General features: G+C 36.3%; 1 protein-coding gene across 1 annotated transcript in view; it reads right to left on the reverse strand.

Annotated features, from left to right (window-relative positions):
• ERICH3 (glutamate rich 3) overlaps window positions 1-18,586 on the reverse strand; it is a gene marked incomplete at its 5' end in the record, with an annotated part of 119,276 nt that overhangs the window by 60,806 nt on the left and 39,884 nt on the right. The window contains 2 exon segments of the mRNA XM_079145882.1: window positions 10,867-11,082; window positions 15,756-15,914. Of these exon segments, the coding sequence (XP_079002008.1) occupies window positions 10,867-11,082; window positions 15,756-15,914 (375 nt within the window).

Genomic DNA, 18,586 nt, shown 5'->3' on the forward strand with positions numbered 1-18,586 from the left:
GTCTTCCCTTTTATTTGCTTTCAGATTTCTGAGGCAAGTACAATGTAACAAACACAGATCCATGGAATGGTTCTCCAGTCAGTCACACTTATTTGCAATAGTTAGCATTTGATTGATGTACTAAGCTTTGACTATAATCTCTTTTATCCCTGTCCTGGCCTGTGTGAAGGGTACATCTAAGAGACGGTATAGGTGTTGAAGTGCCTGTTGTAATTGATAATGCTGGGCAGCAACTCTTCTCCAACCACTTAACCAAACCTTGGAGAACTTGGAACATTATAAAGTCTTAGGCCACTGCAATAAACTCGTAGGTAGTAGAGTCCATAGAATGCATCATCCAAAGTGGGACACAGCGACTAATTATTATACTAGAAGGGGAAAATGGCAGAAATTTGAATTGTTCCAGCAACACAGGAATGCATGGTTACCCTACTCCAATCACATATCCCTCAAATATCTCCCTGTCGGATATTAGATGGATCTGTTTTCCCTCAATAAATCACATGACTCTCCTGCTTAAAGTTCTTTAACAATTCTCAATGTCTGCATAATCAATTCCAACATTCCTCAAACATAAAATGTCTTACATTTTCTAGCTCCTGCCATCCCTTGATAATTGCAATTTCTTGGTTTACATTTAAAGTTCCAGTAGATGACCTGATTGGAGTGGCCCAAACAGTATCAATCTGTTTTTAATCTCTAAGCCTCCATAACTATATGAGTCACATGATATTGAAACTATTTCCTTGCATTCCTGAGGGATAAGGGTGACATCTTATCCATCTTTATGCTCCCAGGGTCTCACCAGTGCTGAGACCTAATAAGGACTGGACACAGAAATGAAACAATGAGACATTCCACCTTCTCTCCTTTGCTGATACAAAAGCTGCAGTAGGTTGGCTTCACCCTAAATTCAATGAAGGTTTCCACATTGACAGAATTCAGTGGTGGTCAGAACGTGAAAACTGACTTACAGGGTTCTGTTCATTCAAACACTAACTTTGTTGGTTCATCCTTGATAAAGATTGATACAAAAGCCTGACCATAAAGAGGCAGTGCCAGCACTGACACTGTTGAACTTAGGGAGAGAAAATTCTGGCACATGGAAGAGGACAAGTGCTCATACTCCAGGGCTCAAAAAGCAGCTGGTTGACATTCCTCACCACAATCCCTTGGTTCTTTGGGTCCTCTTAATTGCTGGTCTTACCTTGCTGTGTCCTCCTCTCTCCCTTTCCTCCTGTCCATTTTCCTCAATAACTCACACTCCCAGCTTACTCCCAATATGCCCCAAATATCACAGTCTTTCTGGAGACATCAGAGCTCCAGATTTCAAGGATCTCAAGTTGACACTTGAGTGGTCCTTTCCTTACCTCCCTCCATAGAATGAACTCAGTCAGTGAGTAGGAGCTAGAAATAATCCAGCTGGCTCTTGCTTTGGGTGAAAAGGCTGAGAATCTGACTCTTTTATAAAGAGTCCATCCTTGAACTCCAACCACTGCAGCGGCACCCAGAGCCATCTTTGGTCTCTCCTTTACTCCAATGCATTGTTCACAGGGCCAACTCTTAAGACTGTCAGGCCAGTCTGCTTTTAAACTGCTTCTCAAGTCCTGGTTGATTGTGTAGTTACTAAACTACAATGTTAACTTCAAGCAAAACCATTGTTTAAAAGAAAATGTCTAAAATGAATCAATCCTACCATGAAATATGTTGATTTATCACATATTGAAATCATGCTATTTTCCTTTTTCACTCTCAAATCAGGAGCAACTGGTGAGGAAAACCAAAAATAAAAAATGCCAAGATACTACGCTGACTATAATAGAAAGTGAAAAAAAAAAATCTTAAATTGAGTCAAAAGAATAAGCAATGTTTCTAACAAAGGCTTAGCTTTGTGAGTGTTTTTTTTTGTTGAATGAAGAGAAACTATATCTGAAAGTCATCCCTGATTTCCAAGATATGTGCTGAGGGTGGAAAGAATAAGAGTTTAATTTTTTGCATAGATAATAAAATAATACCTAATTATGAACATATTGGTAATAAATATACTTGATGAAATGTAAGCAAAATCAAATGACTGTCCTCAATGGTCTTCAAGTCCAGGAGTAGAAGTGAAGAACAAGAGAAGTTCATGAGTATCTAGAGTAAGGGATGTCAGAGAACTATCAATAACCTTTAGAAGAGGAAAAGGTTGAATACTTTAATAATGTATAGATAAACACTGGAGAGCAGAGGCCTCTGAGGGTCTGGGAAGGTGGATGTGATTAAACATCTTTCTTACCTCTGAGGTACTCACAGAAAATATGAGAAAAAGAGCATTTGCCTTCCTAATAGAAATATCAAGCTAGGTGTGGTGGTGCACACTTGTAAACCCAGGGACTTGGGAAGCTGAGGATCCCAAGTTCAAAGCCAGTCACCAGCCTTGGCAACTTAGCCAGGCCCTAAGCATCAGAGCAAGACCCTGTCTCAAAATGAAAAATAATAAGGGTTGGGAAGATGGCTCAGTGGTAAAGCACCCTTGGGTTCAATCCCTGGTTAAAAAAAAAGAGGAAAAAGAAAAAAAAGAGAGAGTACAGGGGAGAGGAGAAGGAGGGGAGGAAAGAAGGAAGGAAGGAAAGAAAAGAAAAAAGAAAATACAACATCAGTAAGAGAGCTAACTGCTCTCTGTATTGAAGAAATTCCTGACCAATGACAATTAATATCTTCAGAGATTTGAAGGGAAAAATCTCCTAAATGAGTTTCATATAATTTCGATGTGAGGAATACAAATGTCAGCTTGCTGAACTGGATGCTTAACCTGTGATAATTACTTCTGTGACCTCAGGGAGGTTATTTAAACTGTTTTTGCCTTAGTTGCTTCATCTCTGAAATGGAGAAAGTATTAAGTCCTTTCTTAGCTTTACTGTGTGCATTAGATGAAATATTTATGTTAAAAACTGAGTAAAATTGCTACCATATACTAAAGGCCTATTAAATTATAGGTAAACTAATTATTGTCATTATTAAATATAAAATTTCATATTTTATTAAATGTTAACTAACAGCAAACATATGCCAGCAGGCCATCAAATGAGAAAAAACAATAAAGAGATGATTTGGAAGTGAGCTAATTTTCAGCAAAAGTTTTAAAAAAAAGAAAAACCATGGTGGGGGAGCAGCAGTGGACCAGTTGAAAGCAGAGAACAATTCAGGCTGGCCTGAATAATTGTAGGGGAGAAGGCAGGAAAGGGACCAGAATCTGAGAGGCCTTGAATGCCAATGTATTAAGTATGACTTATTCTGACATTTTGGCATCTGGGGCCTTAGTGACCTAGGGATGCCTGTCCACCAGGGCTAAGCACTTCCTAGGGATATTAAAGGACTTGGCAGAGAAAGCTTTTCATTTGCAAACTAACCAACTCTGAGTCCACATCTGCCACCCCACATCCTCTACAAGGCACACTGGAGTCAATATCTTGCCATAACCACCCAGGGCCAGGTAATAGACAACTTAGGGGAGCCCCCACTCCCCAGAGTTCACTGAAATTATTCATCCAATCCCAAACTTACTTATACAGCCTTGTCCATTCCTTCCCCCCAAAATACAGGTTCTTGCCCACGTTTTCCTCCTTACTTCCTCTGCTTCCTTACATACACTGCTGCTTCCTTGTGTGTCCCTGCATGGTGCAGTGTTTTGATTAATTTATCTGTCAACTTAGTTGCAACACAGTGCCTGGTCAGGGCACTGTGGACCTGACTAAAGCACCAGGCTGTCAGCTCCTTAGAAATTGAAAGTAAGGAACTGTCTTTTCAATGGCAATTATCTCCTCATCTATATATAGGTCTTACCATATCTGAATCTCTCTCTCTCTCTCTCTCTCTCTCTCCTCTCTCACCCACCCTGTCTCTCTCTCTCATACACACACATATTTTAAAACAGCCAGGAAGAATACAGCTGTTTTCATTAGCAAAGGGCAACTAGTGGAGGTTTTAAGCAAGGGAGGAGCACATCAGGAGTTATTCTAGAAAATTTCATTTAGCACTATTTTGAGAAATCTACTAAAATTGAATGCATGTTGATTATTCTTTTTTTCTCTTCTTGATTTTTTTTTTTTTTTTTTTGGTACCGGAGATTGAACCCAGGGGCTTTTAACTATTGGGCCACATTCCCAGACCTTTTTTATATTTTATTAGAGTTGAGTTGCTCCCTGAGTTGCTTAGACCCTCAGTAAGTTGCTAACGCTGGCTTTCAACTCACCATCCTCCTGCCTCAGCCTCCCTAACCCCTAGAATTACAGGCACATACCACCACACCTAACCTCCTGACCTGCTCGTTAGTTCTATCTGATAACTTTCTACTCAAACCTCAAACTTCAGATACTATCTACCCTCTGAGGTGTTCTCCAGTCTTCTCAGTCAGAACTTCCTCTGTGTTCCCATTGTGCCACATAATGATGGTACACATCACAGTGTCTCATGGTTAACTGTATAAGTTTCTGTCTCCCTGGCTCAACTGCAATCCTTTTGAGAACAAGGATTTAGTCTTACTCATCTTGGTAACTTCAGCCCCGAGGATAGTGTTGGTCATAATCAATAAGAGCAAAACTGAGCTCTTTGTTGGTTTAGAGGCAATCATAAAGTATATAGATGATTGTGATAGTCACTTTGAGAGTTGGTTAGTAAGCCCCTGAACTAGAGATGCAGCAATGAGAATGGAAAAGCATCTATCAGTACTTGAGCCATTGTAAAGGTCACAACTAGAGCTGTGCCAGGACAGCAGTCATTTGCCCCATTTGGCTAGAGGACATTTGAAAGGTGGCTCATTCAATGAGAAGTGCTACTGTAAGTTAAAATACTCCTTGAATTTCAAAGTCATGGTATAAAAATGTAAACTACCTCCTTGAAATATCTCATTTGATTAAGTAAAATATTAAAATTATTTCATGTTTTTCTTTGTCCTTTTTAATGCAGTGATTAAAATTTTTAAATTATATATGTGACTTGCATTTAATTTCTATTGAACAGCTCTGATCTAGAGGACTTAGCAATTAACTGAATGTGTGAGGTAGAGGAAAAAAGGAATTCTAGATTTTGAGACCAAATTAGAGAAAAGGTTGTGCTTGAAGAGAAATAAAGCAATTAAATGGAGAAATTAGTTTAAGTTGTGACAATGCTGAATGCAAGGGGCAGCAGGACATATCCATCAGGCACCTGTAGTTGCCCAGGGCTCTTTAGACACAGGAACTGGATAGAAGATTTCAATGCGACATGAGGAGAGGCCCTGATTAATAATCTCAGAAAAGTTCTTTGCCCTTTTTTTTTCACAAAATACATAATAGAAACAAGTTTTAATTTTAGTATTTTTAATTGACATACGCTCATTACGTAAGTTATTATTTGAAAACCTATATCCTCACATTTATAGAAGCTATTTTGGGGGTCTATCTATCCACATTTTTATTAGGCTGCTGCATAGAGTAGGTAACCAGTAAGGCCAGGCTCTCTCAATACTGAGGGGGACACAAAAATCTAGAGATGGGTAAAGTTAAAACTCAGGGCAAAATCTAACTATCTCATAGATCCTGAAAATGCTATATAAAGCTCTGAAGGTGCTAGAACAATGCAGGGCAAAGCAACAGGGCACTAAGGCAACATGCTGGATGGTGCAAACCATATTTCATTGTCTTTTACCTCTTTCTTCCCTTCCTTCTTAATAGCATTTGAAGAACACTTTTAGTTGGCAGTAGTCACAGAATGATAGAATTACTTTAATGTATAGGTTAGCCATGAGATGAATGAATCTTTTCTATGTCTAAATAAAATAAGCTCATTTACTTGTGTAAAAGTGTATAACTCTCCCCACTGGACAGATTTATTTTTTATCCCTGCCTCAGGGATCTGGGGCCAAAAACAAATGCAGGAGACGCACAGCAAACTATTAAACCATGTAAATAAATGACTACATTGTGAATAGAAAAACAAGTGTTAAGTTTGATGCTTGTGCTGATGGCCAGACTTAGTTCTGAAGAAAAACTCTAAAGGAGTAAGGGAAAGGTAAAAGGTGATAGCAAAGAACCATGAGAACAGAGTGCCTAGAGGCCAAGAGAGAAGAGTTTCAAGGAAGAAGAAATGTCAGCATAAAATGCCACTATCAAAGAAAAATCCAGATAAAGAGAAAATGCAGACTAAAATGGGGGAAGAAAATCTAAATATGCCATGAAACCAAATAAATGTAATGGGACTAAAATCATCAATGGAACAGAGTGTCTCAGATTGGATTAAATACAAGCCACCCAAATGCTGCATTACTACATTTAAAGTCTGAAGGTTTTTTTTTGTTTTGTTTCCTTTTGCTTTTGGTACTAGGTTCTGAACCCAAGGGTGCTTTACCACTGAGCTACATTCCCAGTCCATATTTATTTATTTATTTTTTTTATTTTGAGACAGGGTCTTGCTAAGTCGTTTAGGGCCTCACTAAATTGCTAATATTGGTCTTGAATTTAGAATCCTACTGTGTCAGCCTCCTAGGTTGCTGGGATTACAGGCTTACACCACTGTGCTCAGCCTTAAAGCCTGAAGTTTAAACCTAAAGTGCCAAAAGGGTGAAAGTAAAAGAAATAGATGCATATATCACACTGTCACTAGGTATTGGATAAAATAGATTTAAGACAAAAGGTAAGCGATAGAAAGGATTATTTTTAATGCTACAGGATCATTTCAACAGTAAGATAAAACAATCATAAATCATTTGAAAGCATATAAGAAGTATTATAAGCATTTACAAAACAAAAATTGGCATAATTACAAGGAGAAATAAACAAATTCACAATTACAGGGAACAAATTATCACTATAACTCAGGAATTGGGAGAGCAAGCAGATAAAAAATAAGGAAATAAAAATATGAATGACACAATATGTATCTTTTAGACGTTTATAGAACCCTCCTCCCAGAATTTAAGAAATCCCATCCTTTCCAAAAACTGAACATAAACTAGCCCACAAAACCAGTCTCCACAAATAACCAAATAATTAAAATCTCACAGAACAAGAATAAGATATTTTTTAAAAGTAACATTAGGTGAACACATAAGAATTTTTAGAATTGAAATGTGGCAGAAGAAAAATCTCCGAAGAATGTATGAAGATAAAGATGAAGTCTCTCAACAAGTTAAACAAAAGGACAAAGAAGAAGAAAGGACAGAAAAACTAAAAATATTAGAACACCAGTCTAATAGTTTCAACACTGGCACAATAGAAATTCCAAAGAGAGAACACAGAGGTTTTCTGGGGAAAAAAAAAAAAAAAAACAGACTGAAGGCCTGTAACTGGAGAGACTAGATAAAGTCTGTCTGAGCCATGATTCCTACTGACACATTTTGCACTTCAAACATGAATGCAAAGAACCCAATCAATAATTGGGCCAAGGAACTGGACAGACATTTTACAGAAGAAGACACACAGGCAATTAATAAATATATAAAAAAGTGTTCAACATCTCTAGTAATTAGAGAAATGAAAATTAAAACAATTCTAAGATTTCATCTTACTCCAATTAGAATGGCTTTTATCAAGAACACAAACAATAATAGATGTTGGCGTGGATGTGGGGGAAAAGGCACACTTTTACACTGCTGGTGGAGGTGCAAATTGGTGCAGCCACTCTGGAAAGCAATGTGGAGAATCCTCAGAAAACTTGGAATGGATCCACCTTTTAACCCAGTTATCCCACTCCTCAGTTTATACCCAAAGGATCCAAAATCAGCAAACTGCAGTAACACAGCCACATCAATGTTTATAGCAGCTCAGTTCACAATAGCTAGATTGTGGAACCAACCTAGATGCCCTTCAACAGATGAATGGATAAAGAAACTCTGGTATATATATACACAATGGAATACTGTTCAGCCATAAAGAAGAATAATATGGCATTTGCAAATAAATGGATGGAATTGGAGAGTATCATGCTAAGTGAAATAAGCCAAGCTCAAAAAACCAAAGGCTGAATGTTTTCCCTGATAAGTGGAGGATGATATATAATGGGAGTGGTGGTGGGAAATGAGAGAATAATGGGGGAACTTTAGAATATGTAGAAGAAAATGAGAGGGAGGGGGGTATGAAAAATGGTGGAATGAGACAGACATCATTACCCTATGTACATGTATGATTACACAAATGGTATGAATCTACATTGTGTACAATCATGGAAATGAAATTATGTACCCCCTTTGTGTACAATGACTCAAAATGCAGTCTGTAAAAAATTAAAGCTAAATAAAAATAAATAAATAAATTAAAAAACTGAATGTAGATCCCCCAAGGGAACTGAGCTCAGATGCTGGTTTGTGCTTCCTTGTTGTGACCACTGGATAGAGAAACTGCTGCTGTCTCTTTGGTGTCCAGCTCCAGAAGCCAAGCCCTGACCATATTCCTGCTGGACATCAGTGTCTGGCCCACATTGGGCCCTCAGCAGATACCCTGATTCTGGTCAGCCCCTTGTTTCCCAGGCAGGACACACTCATGTCCTGCTTCTCTGACTTCTGACAAAGACCTCTGAAAACTATCAAGGAACCAAACTCAGGCTCTGACTCTACAATTCTTTCAGCTTATTTTCTCCCAGAAATATTGTCCTTTTATTACAAAGCTAGGTTTGAACTGATGTCTAAAAGTTTCATAAGTGACAGAACTCTAAAGAAAAGCAGAGACAGTTAACATAGATGTCAATATAGAGGTTGTTCTATGAAGGAGTAGGGGATAAGATGGGGCAGAAAATAGGGGCTTGAGTCTAATGTGATAATAAATTTCTACTTCATTAAAAAAGTGGTGTCTACATGGGTGTTTGCTTGGTTGTTATTTAACTTACATGTATAACTTTAAAATATTCTAATGGTTTGGTTTATTTTTATTTTTATTTTTATATTTTAAGTGCCAGGGATTGAACCCAGGGGCATTTAATCACTGAGCCACATCCCTAGCCCACCTTTTAAAAAAAAAAAAAATTATTTTGAGACAGGGTCTTGCTAAGTTGCTTATGGCCCTCGCTAAGTTGCTGGGGTTGGCTTTGAATTCTTGATCCTCCTGCCTCAGCCTCCCCAGCCACTGCATTATGGCCATGCATCACTGCACCCAGAAAACTTGAATTTTTTAAAGTGTGACCAGGCAGAATTTATCCCAGACATGTAATTCAATATCAGAAAATAAAATGCTACTCAAGTATTTGAAGAAGATGAGAAAGTGACAGTTTTTTGCTAAGTGGGGGGGTCACATTCTTCGAGGAGTATGTTCATTGGCCTGGGGGAAGCCAATGCCAGCATGCGGAGTAAGAAAGTAAGGGAGTGGATGTGGTAGAAGCTTTTATATTTCCAAATACTCATTGACCCTCTCTGCAAGAGGATGATGCTCCCTCTCCAAGGCTGCTTGACTTGGTGCTCAAGGACTTGCTTTGACAATGGAGTCCTAGAACTGCTGCTGACCAACAGAGATGGATCATGGGAGGAAGAAATCAAACTTTGTTGTCAGAAGGTGGAGTTGTTTGTTAGGCTAAGAAACAGTGAATTACTCTTCCATGAACTTTGCAGAGAAAGAAAGGAGAAAACAGAAGTCTAAGGTTACAGCCTATGAGGAAAGGGTGTAATTACCCTATATAAGGCCTGATATGTTGAGAGGCAAAGATGAATATTAAAGGCTAAAAATCCAAATCAGAGAGGAGGAAGGCATACTGCAAGGTACCAGGAGCCACAGAAGAGTCAAAGATCAAGGACACAAGATAAAGGATGGTCTTCATAGATGAAAGAGGGATCTGTCAAAGAGAGTAGCAAAGGGAGAGAACTGATAAAATCAAGTTGAATGAAGAAAATCTGAGCAAGCAAGAAGAAAGAAGACCCCAGTCTTTTGACAATGCCAGAGGTGAGGACAGCTGTTGCTAGTGATATGCGGACATGGGGCCAAAAAGGCACTTGAGAGTAAGGGTGACTTTGAAGAGCCAGAGTAGTCTGTGTATGTTGATATTTCCCTTGCTAAGATTCGGTCAGTGAAATCTGACCCAGCTATTTGCTAATAATCACAAAAATTACATGTAACTAATACTGGTTGTATATTTACATAATGAAGTGAACTTTTTTTCTTCTTACTAGCCTGCATCTGTACAAAGTTCTAATGTTCTTTATTAGTACTTTCAGGAAGTGAGTACCCCAAACTACAACACATCTTTTAAGACACTGAAAGAAATGTTTTTCTAAGCACTACACACTAATTTGCCATAAATCATTAAAAACAAAATTTGATAAGATATATCATATTTTCCAGGTATATTTAAGTCCCTGAATTTTCACAAATGGAAATGTTAAGATACTTTGAATGAGCAAATTAAGAAGAATAAATCATTTGGAAATTGGGGTAGTTCAAACTAAAATTGACCACAAAACTTACTGAGTTTACTATCATCAATTATGCTGAATTAGTCACTCAACAGAACTACCCAGATCTTTAGTTTCAGATTCACTGATGCTTACAAATACACTTAGGAAAATCACTACATTTCTCTCTAGGTGGATTGGTGCATGCCTATAATCCCAGCCACTTGGAAGGCTAAGGCTGGAGGATAGCAAGTTCAAGGCCAATCTCGGCAATTTAGTGAGACCCTGTTTCAAAATTAAAAAAAATAAATTAATTAAATAAATTAAAAAAAAAAAAAAGGCTGGAATTTAACTCATGGTAAAACTCCCCTGGGTTCAAAACCTAGTAACAAAAAAATTACAGAAAGAAAATCATTGCATTTCTTAATGCGAGACATTTTATATATAATCTCCCCAAATTCTTCTACCACAAATCAAACTTTGTGCAATGTAATCTGTGTTAAATTATTAAAAGAAAAAAATCATTCCATAATCACCCTGGGAAAGAGAGGTTCTAAGCCATTCGGAGCAGTGGTTGGACGAAATCTCCTCCTCCATGTTTCAGATCTATTTTCCCTTGTGACTTTTCCATCTCGGGGAGGAGGCAGAGGAGGTACAGGCATCATGTAACTGTTAATGTTTGGAAGTTGATACGGGTTCATTCTTTGTGAATTGTTCATGGAGTTCCTGAACTTCATCATTGCCTTCTTGCCCTGTAATCAAATTTCATGATGTAAGAACCAATAAAACAGAAGAGGTGACCCGATTAACCCAAAACTAAAAAGACCAGTGTGTACCATTGACAATGCATACAAACACAACTAATATTCACTGACAAACCCAAAACACAATAGTCAGCAGAAAATTGCATTTTGTAGTATCCAGAGCAAATTAAATATTCACAATTTCTAACCTTGGGTAATATAGTTTATTTAAGCCAACATAAAATAATGACATTTTTACAGTACTCCTGAATTTCTCATCAACAATTCATTAAATCTCTAGGGACCTAGTACAGTCAAACAATTTCATATCACAAAGTCTGTAGTGTTATACTTTGAAACATGGCTGTATATTATACTTGGTAATAAGGAGTTAATGTTTTTTACAAGTTTTGACTTCCCCTATCCAGACGAAAATATCCAGGGTTGGCAAGAATGTGAATAAAATGGCAATCTCATGCACTCTTGTTTAAAAAAAAAAAATTTAATTTGTTCTAATTTGTTGTACATGACAGTAGAATGCATTTATGCATTTTGATAAATCATACATAAATGGGGTATAATTTCTCATGTTTCTGATTGTACATATTGTAGGATCACATTGATCATGCAGTCGTATATGTACATAAGGTAATAACATCTGTTTCACTCTACTATCCTTCCTACCTCCATACCCCCTTCCCCTTCCTTCTACCTAATCTAAACTAACTCTATTCTTCCCTCATGCCCCCAATCCCTTATTGTGAATTAGCATCCACATATCAGAGAAAATATTTGGCCTTTGGTTTGGGGGTTTGGCTTATTTTACTTAGCATGATATTCTCTAACTCCACCCATTTACCAGCAAATGCCATAATTTTATTCTTCTTTAAGCTGAGTAATAGTCCATAGTATATAAATGCCACATTTTCTTCATCCATTCATCTGTTGAAGGACACCTAGGTTGGTTCCATAGTTTAGCTATTGTGAGTTGAGTTACTATAAACATTGATGTGGTTGCATCACTGTATTATGCTGATTTTAAGTCCTTTGAGTATAAACTGAGGAGTGGGATAGCTGGGTCAAATGGTGTCAGAGACACTCATGCATTCTTTAGATTATGTCAACCTTTGTGTGGAAGGCAAGTTTGACTATCAAAATTTTAAGGTGCATACTCTTTGACCTAGAAATTCAATTGGAAGCAATAAATCCTGCATAGGCAACTAAACTAAAGTACGCTCATATAAATTTGTATGAGGTACAGATACATACACATACACACACACACACACACACACACACACGTGTCTATAGTATAAATTTAGATGAATCATCAAAAAATGTAACATTCTAATAGGAAAATATTTAAATTTGGCTTTGTTTATATAATAGATTCTTACCAAACTATTGAAAAATGTGAATTTATTTATACTAGTATAAAAGAATCCTTGCAGTATGATCAGATGTTTCTTTTTAATAATTTATATGTGGGTTTTGACAATAATCAAGGATAACCAGAAGAATCTGAGTTTCCTATCCAGTTTATAACAATGCATTTGTTTTTATAAGTATTTATATTTAAATAGTTTATGTTGTACTTACATTTTTTTAAATTTCTAATTAATTTGAAGCCCATTTACTTCTTACTTTGAGACATTTAATAGTAAAAGGCTATTTTTAAGAAAGGGAAGTCATTCTACAGATATTTTTCATTGCCAAGTAAAAACAGCTTAAATAAAGGCAGGTGTAGTCCTAATTTTGATTGAAAACAACGTTTATGTGAACAGAAGGGATTTAAGTAGAAATGCACAAAGCAATTTACTATCACTAGAATGGTTGGTATTTCATTGTTATGTTCTTATTTTTCTTTTCTTACATATTCCATTTTTTTTGGTAATGACTGCTTTTATAGAAGAATAACAAAAATAAGTGAAAGTAGTAAGACAATACAATCAATTAATGTAGAATTTGGGGGTTTGGAGATTTTTTAAAATGATTTCTGACTAAGGTTAATTGTATGACTTGTTCGGAAATGGTTTAATAATTTTTATTTAAATTAAGATTTTTTTACTTTGTTTTTCAGTTCAAAGCATCTTGGACAACTTTTCATGCCATTACAGATAATTTACTGTAGTTTTTAAATGTACCTTAATATACTATGACATCTTTAAATAATATATAAATACTTGTTCTTTCAAATGTTCACTATTAAAAATATAACAGTAAAAAATATTCTTGACTCTTTCTTTGCATATAAGTATGTATTCCTTATATAAATTCCTATATGTTAAAATGCTTGAGTATGTTCATTTAAAATGGTGGTAAATATTCCCAATATTACCTGTACAAACAGTTGTCCCAAGTTCTTCTACCAACAGTGTATGAGAAACTCTCATTCAGAGGTTACTTTTAATCAAGAAGTTACTTTTACTTAATTTCATTGTAACCAGTCTAATTTTGACCAAATCACTTTTGCCTAAGTTAAAGACCTTCAACCTGCTTTTATCTGTTATACCTTCAAATGCTTTCCACAAGCATATCCTCTATTCTATAAAAAACTAATAAGAATTTATTAGATACTCATTACATACCTAGTGATCACTACTGTATTACTGTATTTCAATCTTGTTTGATTTCATATTAAAACAGTTCCATCATCAATATCACTGGAAAAAATAATATTTCTTTTCACACTGTATATTTCACTTATGAACATTAGACTATAAACTCCAATAAGTTACTTTTGTCAGTCTTGATAACTGATATGACACCAATTTCTAGACCAGGACTAACCCATAGTAAGTGGCCAATAAATATTTACTGAATGAAAAGTGAGTTTAGCTAATTCAAACTAACATGGAATTGACCTGTCTTCTCAAGACCTGTGAACTACCACTAAATGCCTAACTTCCAGTAACCCAGACCCCCCCAAAAAATAAAAACCTATGTTGATTTAGTCAGCCAGTCTATTCAGTGGTTCTGAATAGATTTGAAAAATGACCTGAAAGAAAAAATATTGTTCCCTAGCTAGAAGAGAAAAACTCGAATATTATCTGATTGATAGTGTTCACATATAACAAGAAATGTACCAATCAAAATAGAATAAGTTACAGCATCTTAGGACAGAATATAATCACCTTGGCAAACATGGAAGGTACTCATCCGAGCACAATCTAGGGGAAAGAAAATCCTACCCATTGGACTTTGAATATTTCCAGTTCTAATGGCAGAGTTATCCCTGGAGGACACAGAGGGTTTTAGAGTTCTCTGGTACTTTTGGCAAGCGCATTCCTAAGAGGAGATGGGTGCACCGGGTTATCTTAGTCTGATCCTATTAACATTCCGTTGTACCATACCCCCTCATTCCAATTCCATATTCTCCAGGCAACCCTCTCATTATGATCTGGCTCCTCATGTAGCTCTACCTACAAGAGAGGAAGGCACTTCTATAAGCTTTCACTATTTGATTTTTCTTGGTGAATTAATGGCCCCTAATTATGATAAGGTCATTATTTGGTTTACTCCAGAGAGAAAAAGGACCTTGTGACAGTTTTCCAGGACTGACGATTCATGGACACTGGAAGAAATGGGAAAGCTGTGGGCCTTCAGTTAGAGACCAGGTCCTACAAAGTGCCAAACCAACTGACTTATGATCAAGCAAGTTCTTGCCCAGCTCAGTCTTCTGAAGACAGAGTCACCACTTTTGGAGTATCCTACTTTCTGGGAAGCTACTGTTAAATTAATTGAAATAAAGCTTGTGGAAAATATTTCACATTTCACAAGTTGAAAAGCACATTAAGTGGATTAAAATCTTAGTTATTATTTTTAGAGTTGTATTTATACTTTTACTGTGAAGCAATCATTCATCTGAATTAATGGCTCTGTCAAAGTTATCAGTGAAAGATAACAATATCTTAATTTCATATATTTTGTGTTTCCTAATAAAGGGAACATAATTCACCCATTTCAAAGTAATGATAATCATGTTACAGGTTCTTTCATAAGCTAGCAAATGTTTCTCCTTCATGTTAGAAACACAAATAGTATCCTCCCTAGTTAGTGATGTCCTAATTATACCTCCCTGTTTAAGTAACTCATATTCCATAGTTACCAACCTCCTACTTGTAGTCTATTTAAATAAGGAAAATTTCCTGGGACATGACCTTGAATGGGGAACTTCTGAGTGTGATTAACACAGTGTTTTTAAAGATGGACATTCTTTTCCTTCTATACACAATCCTCTGAGTCAAACTTGAAGCAATTTCATACACTGATAGGAAAGTAAGTTGGCATGCAAATGCAAACCTAGTCTTAGAAAGTTTCATTTTCTAGGTCTCATGCATTTAAAATCTGGAAAGAGTCAACACTGGGTCATTTGGTAGAAGTCATGTCTGGCTATGAAAATTCTTTCCTCTGTTTTTCAACCAGCCTTTCCAATTAATGAGAAATGTCCATACATTATTACAAATTCATTCTTTACACTTTCAGCTCAATATTACAGAATTAATAGGACTTTCAGTTCCAGTGGCATAGAGTTCACCAGAAATAATACATAGTAAGTGCTTAGTAAGTGCACAATATCAATTTCACTGTGTAAATTAGTTGAATATAACATCTTAAATCTGTGATAACCCGATATTTTGATCAAGAATAAGAGCATGTTTCTTGAAGAAAATAACATTTACCCCAATGGGAAATGGAGCTTCATTTTCCAGCAATGAGGGTTTTGATCTGGACCCAGAAGTTATCTTTGCAGCAGTTCCCACTGCAGGGTAACTGGGAAGAGGCTGTAATCGAATTGGAGGCTGCATATTTCCTGGGGCAGTGTATGGTCGAGGGGCTGTCTAGACAATTAGAGAAAAAAATTCCATTTAAATTAGTATCTTGACATGTTTCCAGAACCAATTAATAACCTAACAAATTGCCTAGAGTAATTAATGGTGCCTTTTTACTAAACAGATTAAACTTTAATTATGTCCTTCCATTATACATACCCTTATGACCCAAAGTATTTGTGAAAACATATGGTGTTGAAGTCCCCTACATAACTAAATGCCACAATTATAGAGTATGCTAAACAAAGGAGATGTCCTCTATCACATTTCTGTATTTTAATCATACTGTAAACTTGCTGACAATACTTAATTTATACTGTGCACAGAATGGCTTTCTTCAGTTAAATGTTAAGTTGAATAATGTTCCTATTTTTGAGACCTAAAAGAAAAGTATTGGAATGTACTCATTTCAGTTTCAGCATTTTCAATATAAATTCTACTCAGAATTCTTTAAGCCTTAAAATTGGTGTCAAAGTAAAACCAGACAAAAGGAAAGGCAGATGCCTAACTATAATGTATTACCATTTATTCAACTGTTTCCTTGAAATATTAAGAAAACAAAAATGAAAAATTGTAACTGGCAACTTTGGAAAACACTGTATAAAATGAATGTGTTTTCCATGCTGTGTATTTTGCATTTGTTTCCTTAATTCTCCTGTTCACCTTCTCTACCTTGCTCTAAGCCCTGGCTGTCATTCCTTTAGGAACATACCAACTAACCTCAGTATTGCAGTTACATTCTACCAAGAAAAGGAACTGACAGAAGACAGAAAAACAGGAGAATGAAACCAGGACTTTTATTTCCCTGAACCTTCCCTGAAGGGTTCTAATGGGCCAATAAGGGTCTCAAACTAAAGTCCACTGCTCCTGTTGGGAAATGTTCTCCAGCTACAGGTACAATCTGCTGGTTCTAGAATCCAATCTTTCTCTTTCCCCAGAGAGCTTAGGGACTCTGGTTTCCTGTTGTGCAGACCCCAGCATGCTTAAAAATCCCTAGTTGGTTTTCCCTAACCCTGCCTACATTTCTGTAAATAGTTTCTTTATTAAACACTTCCTAATTACTTTGTTTGTGTGAGCCATCTGTTTCCTGCTGAGCCCCTGACTGATACATTTTCCAATCAAGAATGTATTGCAATGAATATCAAAAGTGCCAGTATGGAGCATTGCAAAGTGCCTTTTGGGGCATCAACAGAATATTGTGAGTTTAGTATAAAGATTAGCAATGTGTCAAAGTAGGGGGAAAAATGAAGCTGTTGGCCCAGTTGTTTTATTACAATAAGATAATGGAAAACCTATTGAGACTAGGAGATGCATATTTGAGTAAGAGAATATGAGAGGGATGGTATATAAATGATTCATGAATAAAGCTTCATACATTGACTCTAAAGAATGATGAACAACAAATACTCAATTCTGGAAAAGTATGTGTAAATATATAAAAAGTGATGATAAGGCATCTCCTACTACCAAATATTAGTGTTGGTACCGTCTTGAGAAGCATGTCATGCATTACTAAATCTCTGATTTTGTTAAGTCAACACTTATTGAATTCCCGCCAAAGGACTAGGAAGGAGATTAAAAGTAATTTTTAATATCTAATGGTGACACAGGACAACCATTGTCAAATGAACCACACAAATACTGCCAAGTAGATGATAACAACAAAATACCTGAAAACAAAATTTAGAATTAAAAGGTCTTAGAATATTTAGGGAAAGCCAATGAGGCTAATACAAATTAAAACTTTGCAAGTCGTTAGACATTAAATAGTTAAGCAAGAAAAGAAAACTAGTTTTTATCTAGGAATATTACTATCATAAATAAAGACTATATTTCCAGGATCCCTTACAACTCTGTGTATGCCTCAATGTAAGCAGAAGTGATAGAATGAAACTTCCAGGTCATGTCCTTGGAGAAGAAAAGTATGTGCTTGCTTTCCCTTCTACCCCTTTCCTATGGTTAAGGTACCCATATGGTGATGCACCATTTTGGCTTATGTGGATGGAGGCAGCACCCTGAATTTGGCAAATACATAATACAAAAGAAATCTGAGCTTGTGATAAGTTTATAGAACAGAAAAGGCACAAGCTGAGATAAGACATGTACATGTGTTGGGTGGGTGGGGGCCTGATGCTTAAGCCATTGTTATTTGAATTCTCTGCACACAAACCTGTATCACAACCAATACAAGTGAATTGACTAGAGCACATAGGACTTAAAGAAAGAACAATATAAGTCTACATAGGCCAAATGGTAATAGACCTTAAAATCCACAGAAAAATGAAACTAGAGATTGTGAACAAGGGAATCAGATCACCCAAAAGAATCTTGCAGACTCTGTAAAACAAGCATGCTTTAAGATTCTCTCCTGTCAAATAATCCAACCGAACACAAAAACATGAAACATCTAATACAGGGATTCAAGAAAACAGGTTACTGCAAACTAGAACATGATCTACTGGCTGTTATGCTCTAAATTTTACTTCGTGCATTTGCATACAAATATCATCAGTTAGATGAATGTGGCAGTCAAATGTTTAACTGATTACATTTATCTCTAAAAACAAATCTGCACCATTAACTAACAGCTGTGAGCTACAAACTGCTGTAGTTCACATCAGAAGCTACCTTAAATTTGCTATATTTTAAATGGTTTGTAATATATTTTCTTGGAATAAATA

Source organism: Sciurus vulgaris (genome assembly GCF_902686455.1).
Source record: "Sciurus vulgaris genome assembly, chromosome: 1".
NCBI lineage: Eukaryota > Metazoa > Chordata > Mammalia > Rodentia > Sciuridae > Sciurus > Sciurus vulgaris.